This window comes from Alexandromys fortis, unplaced genomic scaffold (assembly GCF_014885135.2).
Source record: "Alexandromys fortis isolate MF-2015 unplaced genomic scaffold, M_Fortis_MF-2015_v1.1 scaffold_63, whole genome shotgun sequence".
Taxonomy (NCBI): Eukaryota; Metazoa; Chordata; class Mammalia; order Rodentia; family Cricetidae; genus Alexandromys; species Alexandromys fortis.
The window spans coordinates 6614732-6634818 of record NW_026067953.1 but is presented as its reverse complement, the minus strand read 5'-3'; the positions used below and the strand labels follow the sequence as shown (position 1 = coordinate 6634818).

Sequence of the window (20087 nt, the reverse complement as noted above, 5' to 3'; positions counted from 1 at the left end):
GGGGGGGGGGGGGGGGTTAGGTAGATCGGGGTGGATCCAGGAGGAGTTAGGGGAGGGGGGAAGAGTAGAAGCGAATGCGACCAAAATACAGTGGATGAAATTCTCAAAGGATTTCATTATGTATTTTTAAAGAAATAAACAGAGGCAGGCGGATCTCTGTGAGTTCGAGACCAGCCTGGTCTACAGAGCTAGTTCCAGGACAGGCTCCAAAGCCACAGAGAAACCCTGTCTCGAAAAACCAAAAAAAAAAAAAAAAAAAAAAAAAGAAAGAAAGAAAACAAAAAAGATACTCAGAACATTTGTTTATGTTGCTCAAAAGACTGTGATTAAGGAACGGCTCAGAGGCCCCTCTGCAATGGAGTCGCAAACTTGTATAGCAGGAGTCTGGACCCAGCTGTCAACTGGAGGTTCATCTGGGGCTGTCAGCTCTTGTCTTGGTTGGTGAGCTCCCTCCAGTGTAGTACTTAAATTTCAATTAAACGCTACCTCCAGAGATAAGGGAGTGGGAACTGTCTGTTCCCTTAGACTGGACCCAGAAGCGGGAACAGTATTGCTACCACTTAGCTCTCTTGGCCAGGCTATCACAGAGCCCAGCAGGATCCAGAGGCTCTCCTACTCCTGGCCAGATGAGTGTTAAATTGCAGCCACCTTAGAGTCACCACAACATGGTTGTCTCTCTCCTCTCCTCTTTCCTCCCCTTCTCCTTCCCCTCTTCCCCACCCCCACTCCCCTCTGACTTTCCAGGGTCTGATGTAGCTCAGGCTGGTCTCTGTACCAGGTTTTTTCTTTTCGGGCCACCACCCAGCTCCTAGATTATAACACGGAGACTTAATATTAATTATGAATGTTCAGCCTTATCTTAGCTCTTATTTTAATGTTTCTCTTTATCTATGTTTTGCCTCAGGGCTTTCTTCCTTTCTTTCCTGCTATCTCTGTGTCTGGCTGGTGGCTGTCTGATTTCTGGCCTTGGGCATGTCCTTCTTTCTCCTCGTTCTCTTCTTTTTTCTCTCTCTCTTTTTTTCCTCGGCTCATCAACCCTGCCTATCCCTCTCCTGCCTAGCTATTGGCCAGTCAGTTTTTTTTTTTTTTTATTAAACTAGCCAGTGCCTTAGGCAAGGTGAAACAAATGCAACACATCTTGACACCATTAAACAAATTTAGCACAGACAAATAAATATAACACGTCTTTCCATCGTTAACAAAGGCAGCAGAAACAAATGGAACACACGCTCACATAGTTGAAGCAATATTCTGCGGCATAAACAAGTGGCACACATCTTTGCCTAGTCAAAATAATACTCCACAATAGGTCTCAAACTAGCTGTGTGATAACCTTGGGCTTCTGACCCTCTCTGGTCTGTGCCTTCCCAGCACTGGGGTTACAGGTGTAGGAGCCGTGCTTGGTTTTATTCAGGGCTAAGGACCGAACCCAGGGTGTGTATTGCTAGCTGATCTTTCTACCTACTGAGTCAGATCTCCAGCCTCCCTCCCTCTCTCCCTTCTGGGTGCTGTGAGTTGATCATCTTGTGCAAAGGTGAAGGACCAGCAGTGTCACAAAAGCGCATGTCCAAGACACCATAGGAATCAGTGTCTCTGGTCCTGAGTCAGGACTGAGGGGGGTAAGCTTCCTGTGTGTTGTTTTCCAGCATCTGTTTCTCCGGAAGTCTCTAAGGCATCAGTCCCAACCTCTGGCAACCTCATGCTTTCAAAATCAGGCGGAAGAAGATAAAGAGTAACCTAGATTTGGGGAAAGAGACTTTAGCAGGTGGCCCTGGGTCAAGTGCGATGAACATCTTTATGGCTCCCAGTCCCCGGGAGAAGTCTCGCTGATTTCAGGAGGCTGCAGCTGGGCTTGGATGACTGTTGTCAGACATTATTGGCTCATTAATTGATGGCCTAGAGCTCTCAGGGTGGGTAGGCAGGAAGTGTAGGGGGAGGGTGCAGCAGACTTGGGTTACCATGGCAACCTAAAGGCCTGGGGTTCCTCTAGCCAGAAGCTAGAAGGATGCTCAGACAGATTTCAACTCCTCAAACCACAGACCCTCCTGGCTCAAAGTCGGGTTGGGTGACAGGCTTCTGCTGTGATTCATAGTCACCAAGATCCAACCCTCCACGCCTTTAGAATAGACTCACGCTCTTTCTGTTCCCTCATCCACATCTTGTCTGTCTCCCCCCCCACCCTCGCCCCCATTTGTTAGCCTCTAACTTCGGTTTTGGCCACACTGGACTTCAGGCAGGCTGCAGAAGAAAGGCCCACAGTTGCTTATTCACACAAACTCTTGATGGAGTTGGTGTACGTTTTCCTTGGTTCGAAAACAAAATGGACCCAGGTTCTTCTTCTTCAAGAGGGAGGTGGGAGACTGTGGGTAGAGCTCAGAGGTAGAGGTCAGAGGCCTAGCATGCAAGGGGTTGTGGTGTCAGGGACCAGCAGTACACAGGAAACGAAGGAGGATGACAGTCACTGAAACATATTGAAGTTGGGCTTCATCATGAATCCAGCACTGTCGCTTCTCAGCTGCGTGATCCTGCGTCTCACTTAGGTGACGCAGCTGGGATGAGCATGTCTTCCCCACAGGGTCACAGCCTGTGAAAGGTCGGCACCTTGCACCTGGTTGTAGCTCAAGGCACGTCAGCACCCATCCCGTGTACCCGTAACTTGCACTCACCTGTCATTGGAACTCCCTGCCACACCTTTTTCTGTGTGAGGTACCCTGGCCCGGCTCTCACAGTCATAATGAGAGAACAGGCTCACCTCTAGAGTCACAGCTCAGTCAGAAAGGACAAAGCAGTCCCAGAGGAGGCTGGAGTGGATGGTATAGGAGTGGACGGGAAATTGGTTTGGCCTCTGGGCTCGGGAAGGGCTGCATGGAGAAGCTGGTATTGAAGCTCCACCAGGAAGCTTAGGTATATGGCATACCCACCCAGGGAAACTGCTGAGACACAGCCTCCCAGATACCATCCTTTAAAGAGTGTGTGTGTGAGCGTGCATGTGCGGGCGTGTGTGTGCGGGCATGTGTGTGTGGTGTGTTCAGAGGCCTGGATAGGATATCAGAACTCTGGAGCTGGAGCTACAGGTTGTGAGGAAGGAACATACACTCCCCAGTCATAATAATAAAGCCTACTGACTAGAGGATTGAAAGAGAGGCCAGTTATATTACAGCCTTGCAAAGCTGGGCACCAACCCAAAGAAGTAAGTGACCAGTGCGCCAGTCGAGGGTAGAGAAGAGGTTTAATAAGCTGAACAGGGCTGCTTTCCTCCTTGGCCTCAGTGGCTGAGCAATGGGGCGGGTACAGACTAACATGTCACCTGTCAATTATCCTTGTCTGTTTCTCAGTGAAGGCCCGAGTGGGTTTAGCACATTTCACAGCCTGCTTGCTTGATTTGTTTGTTTGTTTGTTTGTTTTTCAACTTTTCAGGGACGTGGCCTCTGTAGGTCATGAGGAAAGCCTCGCTGTTGATAATTTTCTACTCTAAACGTCTAGTTCGGGTTGGGGTAGTGAGACTACCATTAGCAGGGGGCCGAGCTTTCTGTGTATATGTTTCTGGGCCTCAAGATACTTTGGTTTTGAAAATGGACCCTATTATTTTTCTTGCACAGCTATTTATGGATATCCAGCCTTTTCTGTTTCTGTTATTGTTTTTCTTTTCATTTAAAAATATTTATTTTTATTTTATGTGTATGGTTGTTTTGCTTGATTGTATGTGGGTACACCAGTTGTATGCTTGGTGCCCTTGGAGGCCAGAAAAGGGTGTCAGATCCCCTGGAACTGGAGTTGCAGATGGTTGTAGGAATTGAATCTGGGTCATCTGGAAGAGCAGTCATTGCTTTTAAGTGCTGAGGGCCCAGGGTTGTTTCGGTTCGTTTGTTCATTTCTTTGTTTGTTATTTGAGACAAGGTCTCACTATGTCGTTCAGGCTTCCTGAAACTCACTGTTAGACCAGTGGCCTCACACTCACAGAGATCCATGTGTATGGGCCTCCCAAATTCTGGGATTAAAGGCATGCACTGTCATGCCCAGCAAGATGCTTGCCTTGTTGCATGGGTTCTGGGATTCAAACTCTGTTCCTTACGATTGCACAGCAAGTGTTCCCAACTACTGGGCATCTCTCCACACTCTTAAGAGATTCTGAGTCTGAGTCCAGGTCAGGGCACCCAGGGGTTGCTGATACAAGTGTCCTCAAGGTCAACAGCAGCTTTTGAATACCTGGGAAACAGCGTGGCCTTCAAGACTGGGGAGAAGAGTATAGGGATAGGGGATAAGGAGTACTGGGGGAAGAGGAACGGAAGTTGGGCAAGGGGTGACTTACAACTTGGGTCACCCAGCACAGGATGCTGAGAGACTGAAGAGTCTCCTCCCCTTCCCTCTCCAGAACTCTGCTGCTGTCTCAGGGCACAGCTCAAGCTTGCCTCCACCCAGAGGCCCCATCCTACACGTACAATGATGCACCCTTGTTTTACAGATTTAGACCTTGTCCTGATTGGGGTAGGGATAGAAGGAAATATCTAGGTCTCTTGTCTTCTTTTCCCCAACCCAGGATGTCTAGTTCCTCACCCTGGGGCCTGCAATGGTATCACCTCTGCAGAGAATTAAGTTCATAGGCACCAATTAAGAGAATTAAGGAACCAAGGTTGCTGCTAAACTGACCTTAAAATAGAGAGACTTTTTTGGGCCAATTGAGTGGACCCAGTTTGTCATAAGGGTCCCTGAAAATGGAAAAGGAGGGAAGAGAGAGAAGCCATGCTGACAGGAACAAACAAAATAACAAAGCAAAGAGCGTTCGGTTCCATGGCAAGTTCTGGGAGTGGAACGTTGCCCACAGCCTAGCGATGTTGGAAGCTTCTAGAAGCTGACAAATGAGGTGATCTTTTTGAACTCCCCCTCAGAGGGACTACAACCTGGGGAACAGACTAATTTTAATCCACTAAAATCCATACCAGACTCGGACCGCCAGAACTGTAAGATGAGAATTTGTTTTAAAGCAACTCCATGGCAATCTGCTTCAGGAGTAATGGGACCAGGAAAGCCCTGGTCTAAAGCCTTATGTGGAGTCAAACGCCCGTGTTCAAATCCTAGCTAATGTGCTCGCCAGTTATGTAGCCCTGAGCAGACTGGTTTCTGTCTGAGTCTCATTTCCCTCATCTATAAAGCCGGGATGACCCCGTAGCATAGGGTTGATATAAGAATGGAATCAGGCGTTCTGGTGCCCACCATTAACCTCAGCACTCAGGAGGCAGAGGCAGGCATGCAGATATATGTGAGTTCAAGGCAGGTCTAATCTACATGGCGAGTTCCAGAACAGTTAGCTTTATGTAGACCCTGTCCCTGTCTCAAGAAAGAAAGAAAAGAAAAGAAAAAAGAAAAGAAAAGAAAAGAAGAAATCGAGCATGCAAGCTGTCTCAGCGGGAAAGGTACTCGCTGGGCGAATCTGGTGACAGAGTTCAGTCACTGGAACAGATGTGAAGAAGGAAGAAGAAAATGACCACCACGGAGTGATCTTCTGACCTCCACACACGCACCATGGCACATGTGCCCATGCATGCACACAGTGTTTTTTCTTAAACTTAAAACCAGATCATGCATTGGTGGACAGCCACATCATCGGTGGCTAGTGTAGATATTGAGGTCCTCCAGGTTCTTCCAGAACCCTCAAGGAGGTGTTGGTGCTGGACACATTGGGAACTGAAGAGTCTTACTCTGGAGCCATCCTCAATCCACACCTGGCGCCTATTGAGCCCACGGCACCACGAGGAATCTAGGTGACCTACGCAGAGTCTCCTTGGCTACAAGCATGAGCTAGTTAACACACAGCTACTGAAGACACAATCCAGGAAAGGCTCCCTGCAGCCAAACTGCAGATGGCTAATTACAGGCATTGCTTACATTGCCAGGACCCCCGGGGAGCCCCTCAGATCCTCCATCCTGGTTAGCTTCAAATTAGGGAGTAATTTGAGTTCCTCCAAACCCCGATGGTAATACACAGTGCTCCATCACCATTTCCCAAGTCGATCTGCCCAGTTTCTGCCTTGACTTGCGTCATCAGATGGCAGGATAGGAAGTGCTAACTCCAGGCTTAGTATCATCAATCTATCAGTCCATCATCATCATCATCATCATCATCATCATCATCATCATCTCACTGGCTCTTTTTCAGGACCTACTAAGTGCCAGGCATTTTCCTGGGTCTCATCGTCTCCGAGCATCACGAAGTTGTAGACTATATGATTCTCAGTGTTTCAGGAAGTGGAAGTGCTCACCTTGACCTCCAGGTCTGGGTCAGAGCCTGTGCTCCTCCTACCCTCCATCTTGAGCTGGCCTCCTAGTGGCCTTGGCATTCGTTATTCCTGTGTGCTGGAGACCTTATGTGTAGACCCCATGGGCTATTTATCCTGCTTCCCAGCTGCCTGGGTTCCTGGGGAGATGGTGGGTAACTCAAGGTCTTGTGACCTAGGACTCTGTCTCGGAACAGACTTCTGCATCGAAGCAAGTGGCAGCCAGTAGCTTCCAAAGCAGCCGAGGAAGGCTCACAACTCTTCAGGGGCAAGCCCAGAAGCAGGTGTCTATGCTATGACAGGATAGGGACAGTCAGGGCTCAGTCCAGTGGGGTCCAAGGACTGCAGTCACTGCGACCGGGCTGGTATAATGCAGCCATGTGGCGATGCTTGTCTGTAATCCCAGCGTTTCGACATTTGGGCAGCAGGATCATGAGTCCAGGGCCAGTTTGGGCTTACATAGTTTCAGGTTGAGTTACATAGGAGACTGTGTCTTTAAACCTAAATGGGGTAGGGTGGAAGGACCTGGTTCCATTCAGTTCCATCCTCCTTATCCCACCCTGCCCTGGGCAGTAGCTGGTTCTCTTTGGCTAAAGGGCAGAATCCTGCAGGTAGATACAGGGCGATGCTTTTCTTGACGTTACAGCAGTGTGTGACAGGCTCGTGTTTTTATAGAACTGTAGGTTTGAAGTTTGTAAAGATCAGGGGATTATGAGGCTTCTAGGATTCCTGAGACCACTGTGTAGTGTCACTGCTGAAGGAAAAAAGTCCCAGCACCAAAGACCTAGCAGTGGCTCTTATTTTCTCTTACTACATGGGCATGACAGAGGACGTAGACTGAGGAATCCTTCTACCAATGTGTCTGAGGCTTGGTGGGTTTGCTGGGTGCCTATTCCAGGTGGAGATTTGTGCATTGGCTAGCAGAGGTCTAGGACAGTTTTCTGGTCCCTGGTATCCTGGAGGGAGTTCACAATGCCTTCACTGGTTCCTGAAGGTGTGCAAGGCAACGGTGCAGGTGTAGTGTCTGTGTGTCCTGTTAAGCTGGGCCACCCTGGAAGGGAAGTGCTCTCTGCAACCTGGGGGTGGTCAGGTAGTCTTATACTCTCCCCTCCCCCGTGTGACATCATGGAAAGACAAGTACACTCTAGACCCCAGGCGTGACATCCGGTGCTGGCAGATGGTGGCCCCAGAACAAGTGGCCGTCTTCCTGTAACATAAGACCTCCAGCTAGCTGCTGATGCAGGTGACAGCTGAAAAAGGCCCGTTACGTGCGGGCATTTCTTGGAAGGATCCTCGGCTAACACTGTCCTAGAGCAGCTTGTTCTCTGGAGAAGACAGGTCCCCTACACCACAGTGAGGTCGTGTCCCTTGAGCCTCTATGTGTGGTGTGCCCAGGCTCCAGGTATAGCTTGTGATGGGCTTCCAAGGGCTCTGCTTTGGAGGACTCTGTCGCAGCCCCTGACATCAGCATCAAACTCACTCATAGCCCAGTCATTCTTTAGTGGTTAGGTTCTGTCCACAGCCTCTGGGCCCCGGGGCCCCAAGTTTCCCCACTTGTAACTGAGGGGCTGGATTGGAGAACTTCCTACAGCTTGGCCTGTGTAGTATATAGTGTGTAAATGAAAACAGCAAGGTTTCATGAGCGCTCCCAGGAGCAGAAGGAGTTCACGGGTATGGTCCAGCACTTGGTTGACAATTGGGGTCACACATCCTATCCTGCCCAGGCTTTGACCCTAATCCCCCAGCTCTGTGGGTCTGTGGAGCAGGTTCCATTTGCTCATCTATTTTAGTATTAACCAGGGAACTTTGCATAACACTGATGCCTGGACAATTCTGGATAGGGTATATCTATATCTGTATGTATGTATGTATGTATGTATGTATGTATGTATGTATATATTGTGTATTAATAGGCTCTGAAGTGTTTTCTGACAAGTGTGGCTGGGGCTGAGACCCACTAACCCTGATATTAGTTGCCGGGGGGGGAAGGATTTGAGGCTAGGAGTGCAGTCCCTTGTCAGTTTGTCCTTGCCTCTGATAGCCCTAAGTCAGAACCGCAGTGCAGACCTGAGGGACTCCAATGAAAACCACAGGAAAGAGGTTCAATGTTCGGTGCCTCTTGGTGCCTAGCATGTACCCGAGGTGGTGATAGCTAGAAGTGGGGTGCCCGATTCTTTCTAAGCCCCCACCCCCAGGCATCAGTATTAATTCAAGTCCTAGTGTCTGCGGCGAGGCTGCTCCCCGACTCCACCTGCAGCACGCGGAAAGCCGAAGGGATGGAGGGTGTGTGGAGGGATCCCTGCCACCCTCATCCTCCTGCTGGCGGGCGGTTCCTCAGCAACGGCCCAGCCTGACACCAGATTGGAGTTCACATGATTCTGCCTCAGCTCGGGAATGGGCAGCCTCCAGCTGGGGATTTTCTAGATGAACCGGGAAGGTTTTCTGTAGGAATTGAGAGAGGGAGAGCTTGTCCGGGGGCAGGGTTGTCCGTGTACTGCCAAGCTGAGCTGTAGGAGTACAGCTAGTTGAGGTTTGAGGGTAGAGCTCGCTAGACGGGCTGAGTCAGAGCCCACTCTTGCTGGGTTCTTCTGCAGAGACTCGGGCTGCTGAGGTTGGACCTCACTGCTGGCTTCCCGTCAGCCCCAGCTGTGGACACCCTGCTGCCTTCCTTTGTGTTTCCAGAGGCTCCAGAAAAGCCAGGCAGTGTGGGTATGGGACTGGATAGTTTCCAAAGTGGCCCGCTTGTGGGAGAGAAATCAGTCTAATAGCCCAAGACCTGTGTATAAAGAAAATGAAATTGAAAATACCAGCATGCATGACAAGCATCAAGGTAAGCATTGTCTGGGGGAGTTTATTTCTCAGTCCATGTGTGTGTGTGTGTGTGTATGTGTGTGTACAGGGCCACACAGTCAAGTGTATTGTTTGCTATTGCTTGCTATTGTTTGGGGTCTATTTTTATTGTTGGTTTTTTGTTTTTGTTTTTGGATTTTTTGTTTGTTTGTTTTTTGAGACAGGGTTTCTCTGTGTAACAGTCCTGGCTGTCCTGGAACTAACTCTTGTAGACCAGGCTTGCCTCGAACTCACAGAGTTCCACCTGTCTCTGCTTCTCTAGTGCTGGTATTAAAGGTGCATGCCACCATTGTCAGGCTTTTGTTCTGGATTCAGAATCATCCTGACTTACTGTGTAAGCTTTGGGAACTAGTTCAGCCTCCCCAGGCTTCAGGTTCTGTAAAATGGGTTAGCAATGCCAGCCCCACCCAGTTTACAGGGATTTGGTAAGCTTCAATTGGGCTGACTTTGAAACTCTCATTGGACATTAGAAATGAGACTCGGTTATCTTTGTCATCGCGGGAGTGAGACTATTCAGGGAAAGGTGACAATAGAAAGAAAGAACATTTTATTTCTATCCCTTCCCCGGGGAAACTTCCTCTAAAGCCAGCCTTCATAGGACAGTTGGGTGCCCTCATCCCTCTGGAAACAGCCTGTGTAAATGTCTGGATGCTTGGTCAGCTGAGAAAAGGGAAGCAGGCATACCGGAAACATCTAGCTCTGAGTACAGCGTGCAGAAGAATGAGTGCTGGGGGAGATAGTTATTCAGGCTCCAGGAGAGCTTCTCCTAGAGGTGCCTCCTCCCTGTCAGGGCTTCATCTCTCCTGGTCGTTTAAACCCTTGGCGGCTTCTACCCTGGCTCACATGTGTATAAGGGTCTGCCCCAGCTGTGAGTCACCTTGTGTGTACTTAGATGGTAGAGAGCTGTTTCTCTTTTTTTCTCCACCACGGGAGACCAAGGACTGGGTGCATAGGTTAGCTGGTGAGACAGCCTCCAGGAACAGGAGGTTAGCCCAGAGCAGAGCCTACTGGCCCCTGTAGTGGCATCTTCGAGTCGTGGAGGCCAAAGCTGGTTGTTCAGTGGTGCCCCTGATCAATGGCTAGAACATAACTGGTATAGAAAAATTCAGGCTGAACTTTAAGGCCTGACCTGTGTATCTCAGCTGTTGAGTCTCCAGGAAGCCGGCTCACTGCTGACCCTCAGAGTTCTCATTGGTGATACAGAATGGAAATAGAGCTGTGCTTGGCCAGGAGAGGGTTCCATGCAGATGGAGCTAAGATTTTTTTCCACTCCTGAACACTTCTGTGTCCAACATGGTGCTTAGTTTGTGAGGATGAACTGTCTTCTGGACTCCGCGTAGGTAGATTCCAATGGATAGATGGACAGATGTCTTTCCCTGGAGGCTGCTCATCTTCAGACGTTGTAGGGGTGTGAGTTGACTGTGACGGGCTCACCGTCCAGCTAAGGCAGCCCCAGAGATTCCCCCTTCTCAGTTTCCTACTTCCCTTAGTGACCCCACTGCTCCAGTACTTAGCCTCAAAATTCACACCCATCTACCTCATCCACCCAATCATCCCCAACCATCTCCTTCTCCAACCGCCCCTCGCTCATCAACACATCCATCACTATATCCACCCGTTCATGTATCTGCCCACTCACCTATGTTCCCATCCATTCATCCACTCACTACCTGTACATCTGCTTCCCACCCAGCAACTCAACCCACTTACCTCTCTACCTACCTATCCATCTAACAAGTCATTTTTGAGAGGCTTGAGATCAGCCATTGAGGGACCTTTCCATTTCTCCTATCTTTCAATTCCTTTCTATCTTGTTGGCATTCTACAGAGTTTCTTGTCTCCTCTCTGGCCATGCCTGCCTCGTACTTACCTGCTCTCATGTCAAGCTACTTTCAGTTCCCCAAAGATACTCATTCTCTCCCTCTTGCACTTGACGGCATGCACACATTTTCCACAGGCAAAAACTCCCCACTGTTTGGGCAGCCCTTCCTCTTTCTTTTAGCCTCAGTCTGGCTGTCACTGCTCAGAAAGGCTTCCCTTTCTGCATTAGGCTACCTCCGAAGAACTCCCACAAAATCCTGTGCTCTTCCTGGTTTACTTCATTGACCTGTTCTTCTTCGTGGGAATAAAATGAAGCTGGCTGTTAGAGCCAGGATATAGTGTAATGCCTTCCACACAATGGACATTCAGTGACTGTTCTAGGAAGAACGTTTGGATAATGGATATGGGTGGGTGGCTGAGTGGATGGATGGATAGAGTGGTAGATGATGGATGATGGGTGGATGGATGGGTGGATGGATGGATGGATGATGGATGGATAGAGGGGTAGATGGATGGATAGAGGGGTAGATGATGGATGATGGATGGATGAAAGGATGATGGATGGATAGAGGGGTAGATGATGGCTAGATGATGGATGATGGGTGGATAGGGAAGGGATGGATGAGTAAGTGAATAGGTGGCTGGGTAGATTGGTGAATGTTTGGACAGCCAGTGTATGACTTGGTTAGATGTGTGTTTTGAAAGATGGCGTTTCGGTGGTGAGTCACAGACATGAACCTAACTTAAGGCAGTTACACTGACTTCAGGAAGTCTTGATCAAGCCAACTTTAGGTGCTGGTGAGAGAAAGAGAGAAAGGAGCAATGCTTTCAAAAACTTAGGAGTTGAAAATTCTATAAGTTGGCAATTTTCTTAAGGCCATGAAGAAGAGGAGGGAGGAAGCTAAAGGGCATCCATTCAAGGTGAGTAACTGGGCAAGTGGGGACATCTTTTCTAAGAACAGATTAATGGAGAAAATGTGGGACCTAGTGTGGACCCCACTGGGCTTGTCCTGTGAGGTGGCAGGGGTGGTTTATATGTAGCCTTCAGCCTAGGGGGAGTTCTGGGAGCCATCAGGCTGTAATGGGATTGGAATCATGGAAAGTGTGCATGGGCTCACAAGACTGAACCAACACTGAATGTATGTGTAAGAGATGCCCATGCATCCACCAGATGCTACTTCTCATGGCAGTAATCATTGCATGTGTCTCCCTGGCTTCTGAGCTTGGAGGTTCCCCGGGAGTGGGAGCTCTGGGCTTGGAGGTCCCCTGGGAGTGGGAGCTCTGGGCTTAGAGGTTCCATGGGGGTGAGAGCTTTGGGCTTAGAGGTTCCCTGGGGGGTGGGACCTCTGGGTTTGGAGGTCCCCTGGGGGTGGGAGCTCTTTCTTGTTTTATCTCTTAAGTTTCCCATGTGTGTATCCTGGCCACACTTGAACACTGTACATGTTCCTCAAATACCTGTTCCATGAAACTTAGAAGTGCTGGACTGTTGGACAAGTAGCTTTGTCTTAAAGAGAAACAAAAACAGGGTTGTGAAGGTGGAAGCAGAATACAGATAGGAAACCCTAATAAAGTACAAAACATTTGCAATCTAAAGAGACACCTTCAGGAATACCTGCAGTCACCCCACCATGAGGACCCCTGGAGCTACTCCCTCCAGATAGCGTCTGGAAATGCCCAGGGCCTGTGCCCCTGTTCTGCTCAAAGTTCCTGCTGGGTTTTAATCTCCTTCTAGCAGCATCTGCTCCCTGCCTCAGGAACTCATAGTGGGAGGGGAACATGCTTAGAACCTGAGCCTATGACCTTCAAGACTCTTCTGGGACCTTGCTATTCAAAAAGTGTGATCCATGGTCTAGCAACCCCGCATCTTCTGCATCTCCTAGCAGCTCATTTGAGATGTAAAACTTTGAGAGTTCCTTTCTCAAACCTAGGCAGTTTGGAAACTCATGAGTGTGAGAGGCTGTGGTTTCCTAAACTTCCAGTGGATGCAGCCAGTTTAAGAGCTGCTGTTCTTTTTGCTCCACAATGAACATGGGAGGTGCCTAAACCTGGCTGCTTTTTAGCTCTGTAGACTTGTATATTTCTGCCTTTGGTTGCCAGAAGTAGCTTGCTGCTGGCTTAGGAAAGAGGAAGCTACAAACGTCACCCGGCCCTACCCCACCCCACACGTCCATACACTCACCACTAGTAAACAACAGACTTGGGGCCTGGTGACTATCAGGGAATTTCCAAGACCTGACAGGGCATGCCTCAAGGAGGCTTCGTCTGCTCTGATCTGGGGAAGCCTGGGGCCTGTGCTCCTCTGCCCTTTTATTTTCCATTTCAGGTCCCCTTTATTCACTGAGGCAAGGTCTCTCAACTGAAACCAGGATTCCCTGCAGTAGCTGGCCAGCATCTTCTAGAGACCCCCACCTCTGCTGCGCAAGCCTAGAGTTACAGATGGCTTGACCTCTGCTGCGCAAGCCTAGAGTTACAGATGGCTTGCCATACCCACCTGGGATTTACCTGTGTTCTGGGGGTCTGAACTTCGATACTCACACTTGCATGACACATATGTGAAGGTCAGAGGACAACTTGTGGGAGGTGGGATTTGAACTCAGGTCGTTAGGCCTGGTGGCAAGAGGCTTTATCAGCTGAGCCACCTCGCTGGTCCCAGTCTCCCCTTCGGAACCCACTTTCCTCACCTGGGAAGAAGGAGCAATGACTCTTACTTAGTCATTCAAGAAGTCCCTAAATAGTTCACACTGCTGGGGGGACACCAGAGAGAGGTGGAAAAAAAAACCTCTGCTGGGTTGGAATTTGCATCCCTGCGGAGCCTGGCCATCAACAGTCACACAAGTTATATAAATAAGATGTAAATCGGAAAAGCTTGTGAAGCAATCAGGATGATGAGATGAAGATAGGTGTGTGTGTGCACGTGTGTGCAATGTGAGTGCACACATGTGTGTGTGAGTGTGTGTGCGCGTACTGTGTGTGTGTGTGTGTGTATTTGAGGTGGGTGCCAGGAGAAGCCTTCCCAGGAAGCGACAGTCCAGAGATCTCTGGCAGAGCAGGAGCAGGTGCTGTGTGGGGCGGTGCCAAAGGAGGAGAACTCTAGGAAGGAGTGGCCAGGCAAGATCCAGGTAGAGGGACCGAGGCACAGGAGGCTGCCGTGTGTGGCTGTCAGGTGGGGTGGCAGGCAAGGTTAGGGGAACTAGAATCAGGGGGGGTCTGCTGGGTTGACAAGGGTGCTTGGTTTTTAGTCTAGGTGTGGGAGAAGCGGTGTAAATCAAGGAGATGACGGGCTGCTTCTCTGGAGAAGGGCTGTGGCTGACACAGAGCCTGAGCTGGAGGGGGTGGGGTTGGGTGGGGGAAGAGGTCAGGTGGAGAGGAGAGCGGGATAGAGAGTGAGCGGGCCTGGAAGGACTTCTGAGGAAAGAATATGAGTGGGGTGAGGAGAGGGGCGAACTAGGGTGGAGGAGGGACTGGGCTTTGACCCTGCTAGGGGGAGCTGGAATCCAGATGAGAAAAAAGGTGGCTTTGGACCAGACCCATTTCCTGCTCGTTTAAACACGCATGAGGATCCCGGCCCCTTTATCCAGGAGAACTGAACACACAGTGGTCTACCTTGTCCCAAAGGCACACATCCAACACCTCCAGGAGATGCCTAAATTCACAGGTGGGGAGCACTGACCTCTGTTTGCACTATGAGTTATCAAACATATACGTATTTTACCCTTGATGTAGTTTAATTTGTATATTAGACATAGGAAGATGTGAGCAATAACTACTAATAAAAAGAATAATTACAATAGTATACTGTAACAAATTTATGTGAATATGGTTTCTCTCTTTCAAAATATTGTTTTTAGACAAAATTTTACTAAGCGATTAGCCCAGGCTGGTCTTGAATTCACAGTGATTCTCTCGCCTCTGCCTCATTATTGTGTAGGCCCATATTTCTGTACGGTGTGGCAGCCAGGCTCTGAAGCCATGGGCCCCACCTGAGGTGGTCACGTGGCCCTGCAGACAGGCTGTCACTGCCCCAACAAAGGGTCAGGGTGTTGTTGCTCCTTTCTTTGTAATTTGGAAGATACCTGATAGAGATGCTGATTCAAGCTTACGTGACAGTTAGCACACACAGCAGACAGGTAGATGCAGATGTGACAAAATGCCATTCACCTGGTTACCTAGGAGACAGAATGCTGGTGTATTTCCCACTCAGTTTATGTGTTGGTATAAAAGCTGTTTGGAGAATAAATGAGAGGAATTCTTCAGGATGTGAATGCAGGACTTCATGAGGGGATCACTGAGAATCTCCCTCCCGAAAAAGCCATGTGAGTTGTGTCTTTATTCCTGCGTCTCCATGCCGGTCCAGAGAGAGTTTATGTTGGGGTCTGGTCGAGAGAAATCATTTATGGTCCAGGCTAGCACCGGACCCCGACATAATTGTTGAGATTGTAGATATGTGACCTTTAATCTCAGCACTCGGGAGGCAGAGGTAAGCAGATCTCTGTGAGTTCGAGGCCAGCCTGGTTTACAAGAGCTAGTTCCAGGACAGTTAGGGCCGTTACACAGAGAAACCCTGTCTCATAAAACTAGAGAGAGAGAGAGAGAGAGATTACAGAGATACGTACCACCATCCCCACATATGTGTATATAATATATATGACAATGATGTTTGTTTATTGTTGCTTAAGTTGTTTAAGGTGACTCAAGGTGTCATCGAAATCCCCTCCTCTAGCTTCTCAAGTTCAGAATACATTAATGTGCTGCGCTCACCTACCACTGTTAACCTTGGTAACTGAGGTCAAGGTTACAGAAAACACAGGTCAGAGCAGGTGACTGCATAGTTAGCTGCAAGACTGAGTGTGACTTCAGAGAAACTCCTGTGTTAGTCCTCAGGGACCCTGGCATTGGAGCTGCAGGGTCCAGATTTCTCTGCGCCCCTTCCCGGTAGTCTCTAGCTCCTTTAGCCATCTCTGCTCTGGTGGTCCCGGGCCAGGTGGGAGCCAAGGAAAGATGGGAGGCAGTAGTGGAGAGAAGGGAAGGGCAGAGGTGGAAGGGGAGGCGTGGCTCTGAGAGACTTGGGGTCTGCTGAGACTTGGTCAGGGTCTCTAAGAGGCTTCCCCTCAGGAGCCCCGCTAACCCTCAGCTTTCTGAAGAGTGCACAAAGGCCAGTATTGATCTGCAGAAATCACAAGGCAGAGTAATTTAGAATCTTCAGTCAGGTAGACTGTAGATTCTCAAGGGGAAGGAAAGTCAGTTCTTGGCTAGGGGTAGAATGGGAAGAAATCTGAGAGACCACAGGGTCGTGTCTCCTTCCAGATGACCTCAGCATGAACACGCAGGAGACCTGTGGCAGTAAGTTTCATCACGAGACAGGAAATACTGTACCTAAAACGACTTCTTCAAGGAAACAAATGCAAAAAAGGCTCAAAAATGCCAGTTGAGCAGAGGGGATGATGGCACATACTATCACCCCGGCACTGAGGAGACTACATGCATGGACAAAGCTGTTCCAACAACAATCCAACAAATAAAAAGAGGAAGAAAAGAAAAATATGAAGTAGCCCCAGTGAGATTTTTCCAGCTGAGAGAGAAGGGTTGAATCAATAGAGCAGTTCAAGCCTTTACTGTTTTGATGTGTTAATTTATCAAGTACACTGGAGACAAAACATCACATTCTACCCTTAGACATCATTGTGTTCTGGAGTTCCATTTGTTAAATTCTCAACTCACGGCCTTCGGGAGGCAGAGCCAGGTGCATCTCTGTGAGTTTGAGGCCAGCCTAGTCAACAGAGAGAGTTCCAGGACAGCCCTAGGCTACACAGTGAGACCCTGTCTCAAAAAACAAACAAAAACAAACAAACAAACAAACAAACAAACAAACAAACAAACAGTCTCGACATAGTTGTCACACTAATGCAGTGAAGGAGTGAGCATCTGCCATCTGACATGGTCCCGACCAAAAGGGGAAGGTGTTTTTAGTCCCTAAATTCCAAATGAAGAAATCGAGGCTCAGAGAGACTAACAAACTTAGACAAGGGACTGACTCTGGCTTGACCTTTGCTCATTTTGATCCCTAGTCTAGAACCTTGCCCAAGATCCCCTGGGGAGATGAGAGAGGAGACACTTGCTGAGGGGTAGCAAGAACTCGAGTAGGGCGCTGTGATGAGAAACTGGCCTTTGTTTCTTGCCAAAGCACAGAAGGCTATGGACTAGGGTGTGTCTCTTCATATGGAGAGGTCTATGGAGTGGCTGTGGTTTCTGTGTTGGGCCTCGTTGCTACAGTCCTGTAACGTTCAGATTGTTATTGTGTAAGGTGATGGAGCCCTGGATACTCTCCTTTGGAGAGCCAGGCTTAGTTATGCTCCTAGAATCTCCTCTTTACCCCCTTTGCTTGCACCAAGGGACCATATAAATAAGGGACAGGGGATAAATAGGGAAGCCAGAGATGGGGAGCCATAAACCACACCTCGGTGTTTTGGTATATCTCGTTCAGTTGCACTGGAGTTGCTTGGGTGGCAGAGCTTCTAAATGAGCACAGCAAGTAGAACGATGCCTGGCATACAGGTGTTACATAGCTGTGATTATTTAAAGCCTTTTCTGCCTTCACTTGTAGGGGTTCACCTACCGCCAGTGACGAACAGATTTGACACACTTGAGTCGCGTATAAACAAGATGGCAACAGAGAGATTGACCCCATCTCAAAGTCTATGAGGGGTAAGGCCCCTTCTGGCCCAAAGATGGGGAACATCACCACAGAGAACGCCTCACTCCCCTGCCCCATCGACCACACCATCCACCAGACACTGGCCCCGGTGGTCTACGTGACTGTGCTGGTGGTGGGCTTCCCAGCCAACTGCCTGTCCCTCTACTTCGGCTACCTGCAGATCAAGGCGCGGAATGAGCTGGGAGTGTACCTGTGTAACCTGACCATTGCGGATCTATTCTACATCTGCTCTCTCCCCTTCTGGCTGCAGTACGTGCTCCAGCACGACAACTGGTCCTATGGTGACCTATCCTGCCAGGTGTGCGGCATCCTCCTCTATGAGAACATCTACATCAGCGTGGGCTTCCTCTGCTGCATCTCCATCGACCGCTACCTGGCTGTGGCCCACCCCTTCCGCTTCCACCAGTTCCGAACCCTGAAGGCAGCCGTGGGGGTCAGCGTGCTCATCTGGGTCAAGGAGCTGCTGACCAGCGTCTACTTCCTCAAGCACAAGGAAGTCATCGAGGACGAGGACCGGCACCGAGTCTGCTTTGAGCATTACCCCATCCAGGCCTGGCAGCGTGGCATCAACTACTACCGCTTCCTCGTGGGTTTCCTCTTCCCCATCTGCCTGCTGCTGGCCTCCTACCGGGGCATCCTGCGGGCTGTGCGCCGCAGCCACGGCACACAGAAGAGCCGCAAGGACCAGATTCAGCGGCTGGTGCTCAGCACCGTGGTCATCTTCCTGGCTTGTTTCCTGCCCTACCACGTGCTGCTGCTGGTCCGCAGCCTCTGGGAGGCTAGCTGTGACTTCGCCAAGAGCATCTTCAATGTCTACCACTTCTCCCTCCTCCTCACCAGCTTCAACTGTATAGCTGACCCGGTGCTGTACTGCTTCGTCAGTGAGACCACTCACAGGGACCTAGCCCGCCTCCGAGGAACCTGCCTAGCCTTCCTTACCTGCTCCAGGACAAGCAGGACCAGGGAGGCCTACCCTCTGGGTGCCCCTGAGGCCTCTGGGAAAAGTGGGGCCCAAGGCGAGGAACCAGAATTGTTAACCAAGCTCCACTCAGCCTTCCAGACCCCTAACTCACTGGGAGCGGGAGGGTCCCCCACAGTTGGGTTGGCCTAGCTTGAGTTATCCTTACATGAGGCTAGGTTAGGCCTGAGCTTTCACCAACAGGCCTTGTGGTCTGGAGCTTGCGTGGTGGCTGTCTCCCACATTGCCATGTACAGGTGCCTCTCCCCTCAGGAAGGTCCCCCAGGCTCCTGGAAGCCGGGGCACTGCTGAGTGTGTGAATGAGCCCTGTCTTCTCCCATGTCTGCTGCCACCTGGGCTGCAGGTGGGACAGAGTCAGAATTGTCACTCCCGGAAGTTTGCAAGGAGCAGGGCTGGGGCATGCAGGAGGGGAACAGGAACCTGGGTGGTTCGCCTGCCGAGCCTTACAGTACCACTGTTGTCACGTGACACCAGTCCAAACGTGCTGTGGTCTTGTGTGACACAGGAAGCTGTATTGTCACTATTAATGCTTGAGCTCAGCTCTCTAGCAAGCCTAGACTGGAAGACTGGTTAAGGTGAAGCGTGGGAGTAAGGGCTGGGGTTCTGGTGTGGATGGGGCAGGAGCAACAGCAGAGTGGCCGTCCCGGAGAAGCTCCAGGACCAGACACATCTCACTCTTACAGGGCTGGTTGAATAAATCCCCCAATCCCAATGTCTGATGACAGTTAAACCCCAGGGCTCCCTGGGGAGATGCCGAGGGCCCTTCAAAATGTCATCCCGAACCTCAAGGAAGAGGACTCGGGCCTGAGGCTGAATCCCTAGCTGAGTTCTCGACAGGGCTTTTTCTTGATTAACTTTCCGTTTCCATCCGACCAGAGTGCTAGACCCGAGAGCCTGAGGGAGAAGAGGGAGAATATAAAATTGCAGGGTGTCCATGGCAACTGTGTGCCAAGACGCTGATACGAGGGTCATGTGACTGCTGCCAGGAACTCCTACCCTTTGCCCCACACAAAGAGCATCCAGCAGCCTTTGAGAGGAGTGTGCCAGTTTCCCAGAGTTCCTAGGTACAACTAAACTAACAAAACACACACATTGTCGTGTCTCTTGACCACAGGTTTGGGCTCAAGCTCCACTCTGGTATAAATCTTGTAGGAGAGTTGCCAGAGGGGGCTGCATGCCAGAACAACCCACACCTACCCCAGCCTAGGACCTTCTGGGGCAGGGCTAAAAGCTGAGTGGTCTGCACCTCTTCATTCTGTAGTATCCCCCAACCCCATTTTGACCTGAAATTGTGAATTCTGACTGGCTTGGACTGGAATGAGCTGAGCCTAGCCCCCTTACTATCGAGAGCTGTATTTTTGTATTGTCTCCTCTCTTCTGCCGAGTATTCCTGTGTTGGACTGTGAGGTGGATTTATGTAGTAACTTCAGTCTGGAAATAAAGCAAAATAACC

The 20087-nt window shown here is 49.9% G+C and overlaps 1 protein-coding gene across 2 annotated transcripts in view; it reads left to right on the top strand.

Annotated features, from left to right (window-relative positions):
- Positions 1–20060, top strand: part of Gpr68 (G protein-coupled receptor 68) — a 22334-nt gene extending 2274 nt beyond the window's left edge. The window contains exons 1-2 of one of the 2 annotated variants that reach the window (XM_050151473.1): positions 8575–9102; positions 17545–20060. In XM_050151473.1, coding sequence (XP_050007430.1) covers positions 17639–18766 — 1128 coding nt within the window. In that variant the 5' untranslated portion in view covers positions 8575–9102; positions 17545–17638 and the 3' untranslated portion in view covers positions 18767–20060. Of the gene's footprint in view, positions 1–8574; positions 9103–17544 lie in introns of those variants that run through there. The other variant, XM_050151474.1, reaches the window with a different exon arrangement.
- Positions 20061–20087: the final 27 nt, after the last annotated feature.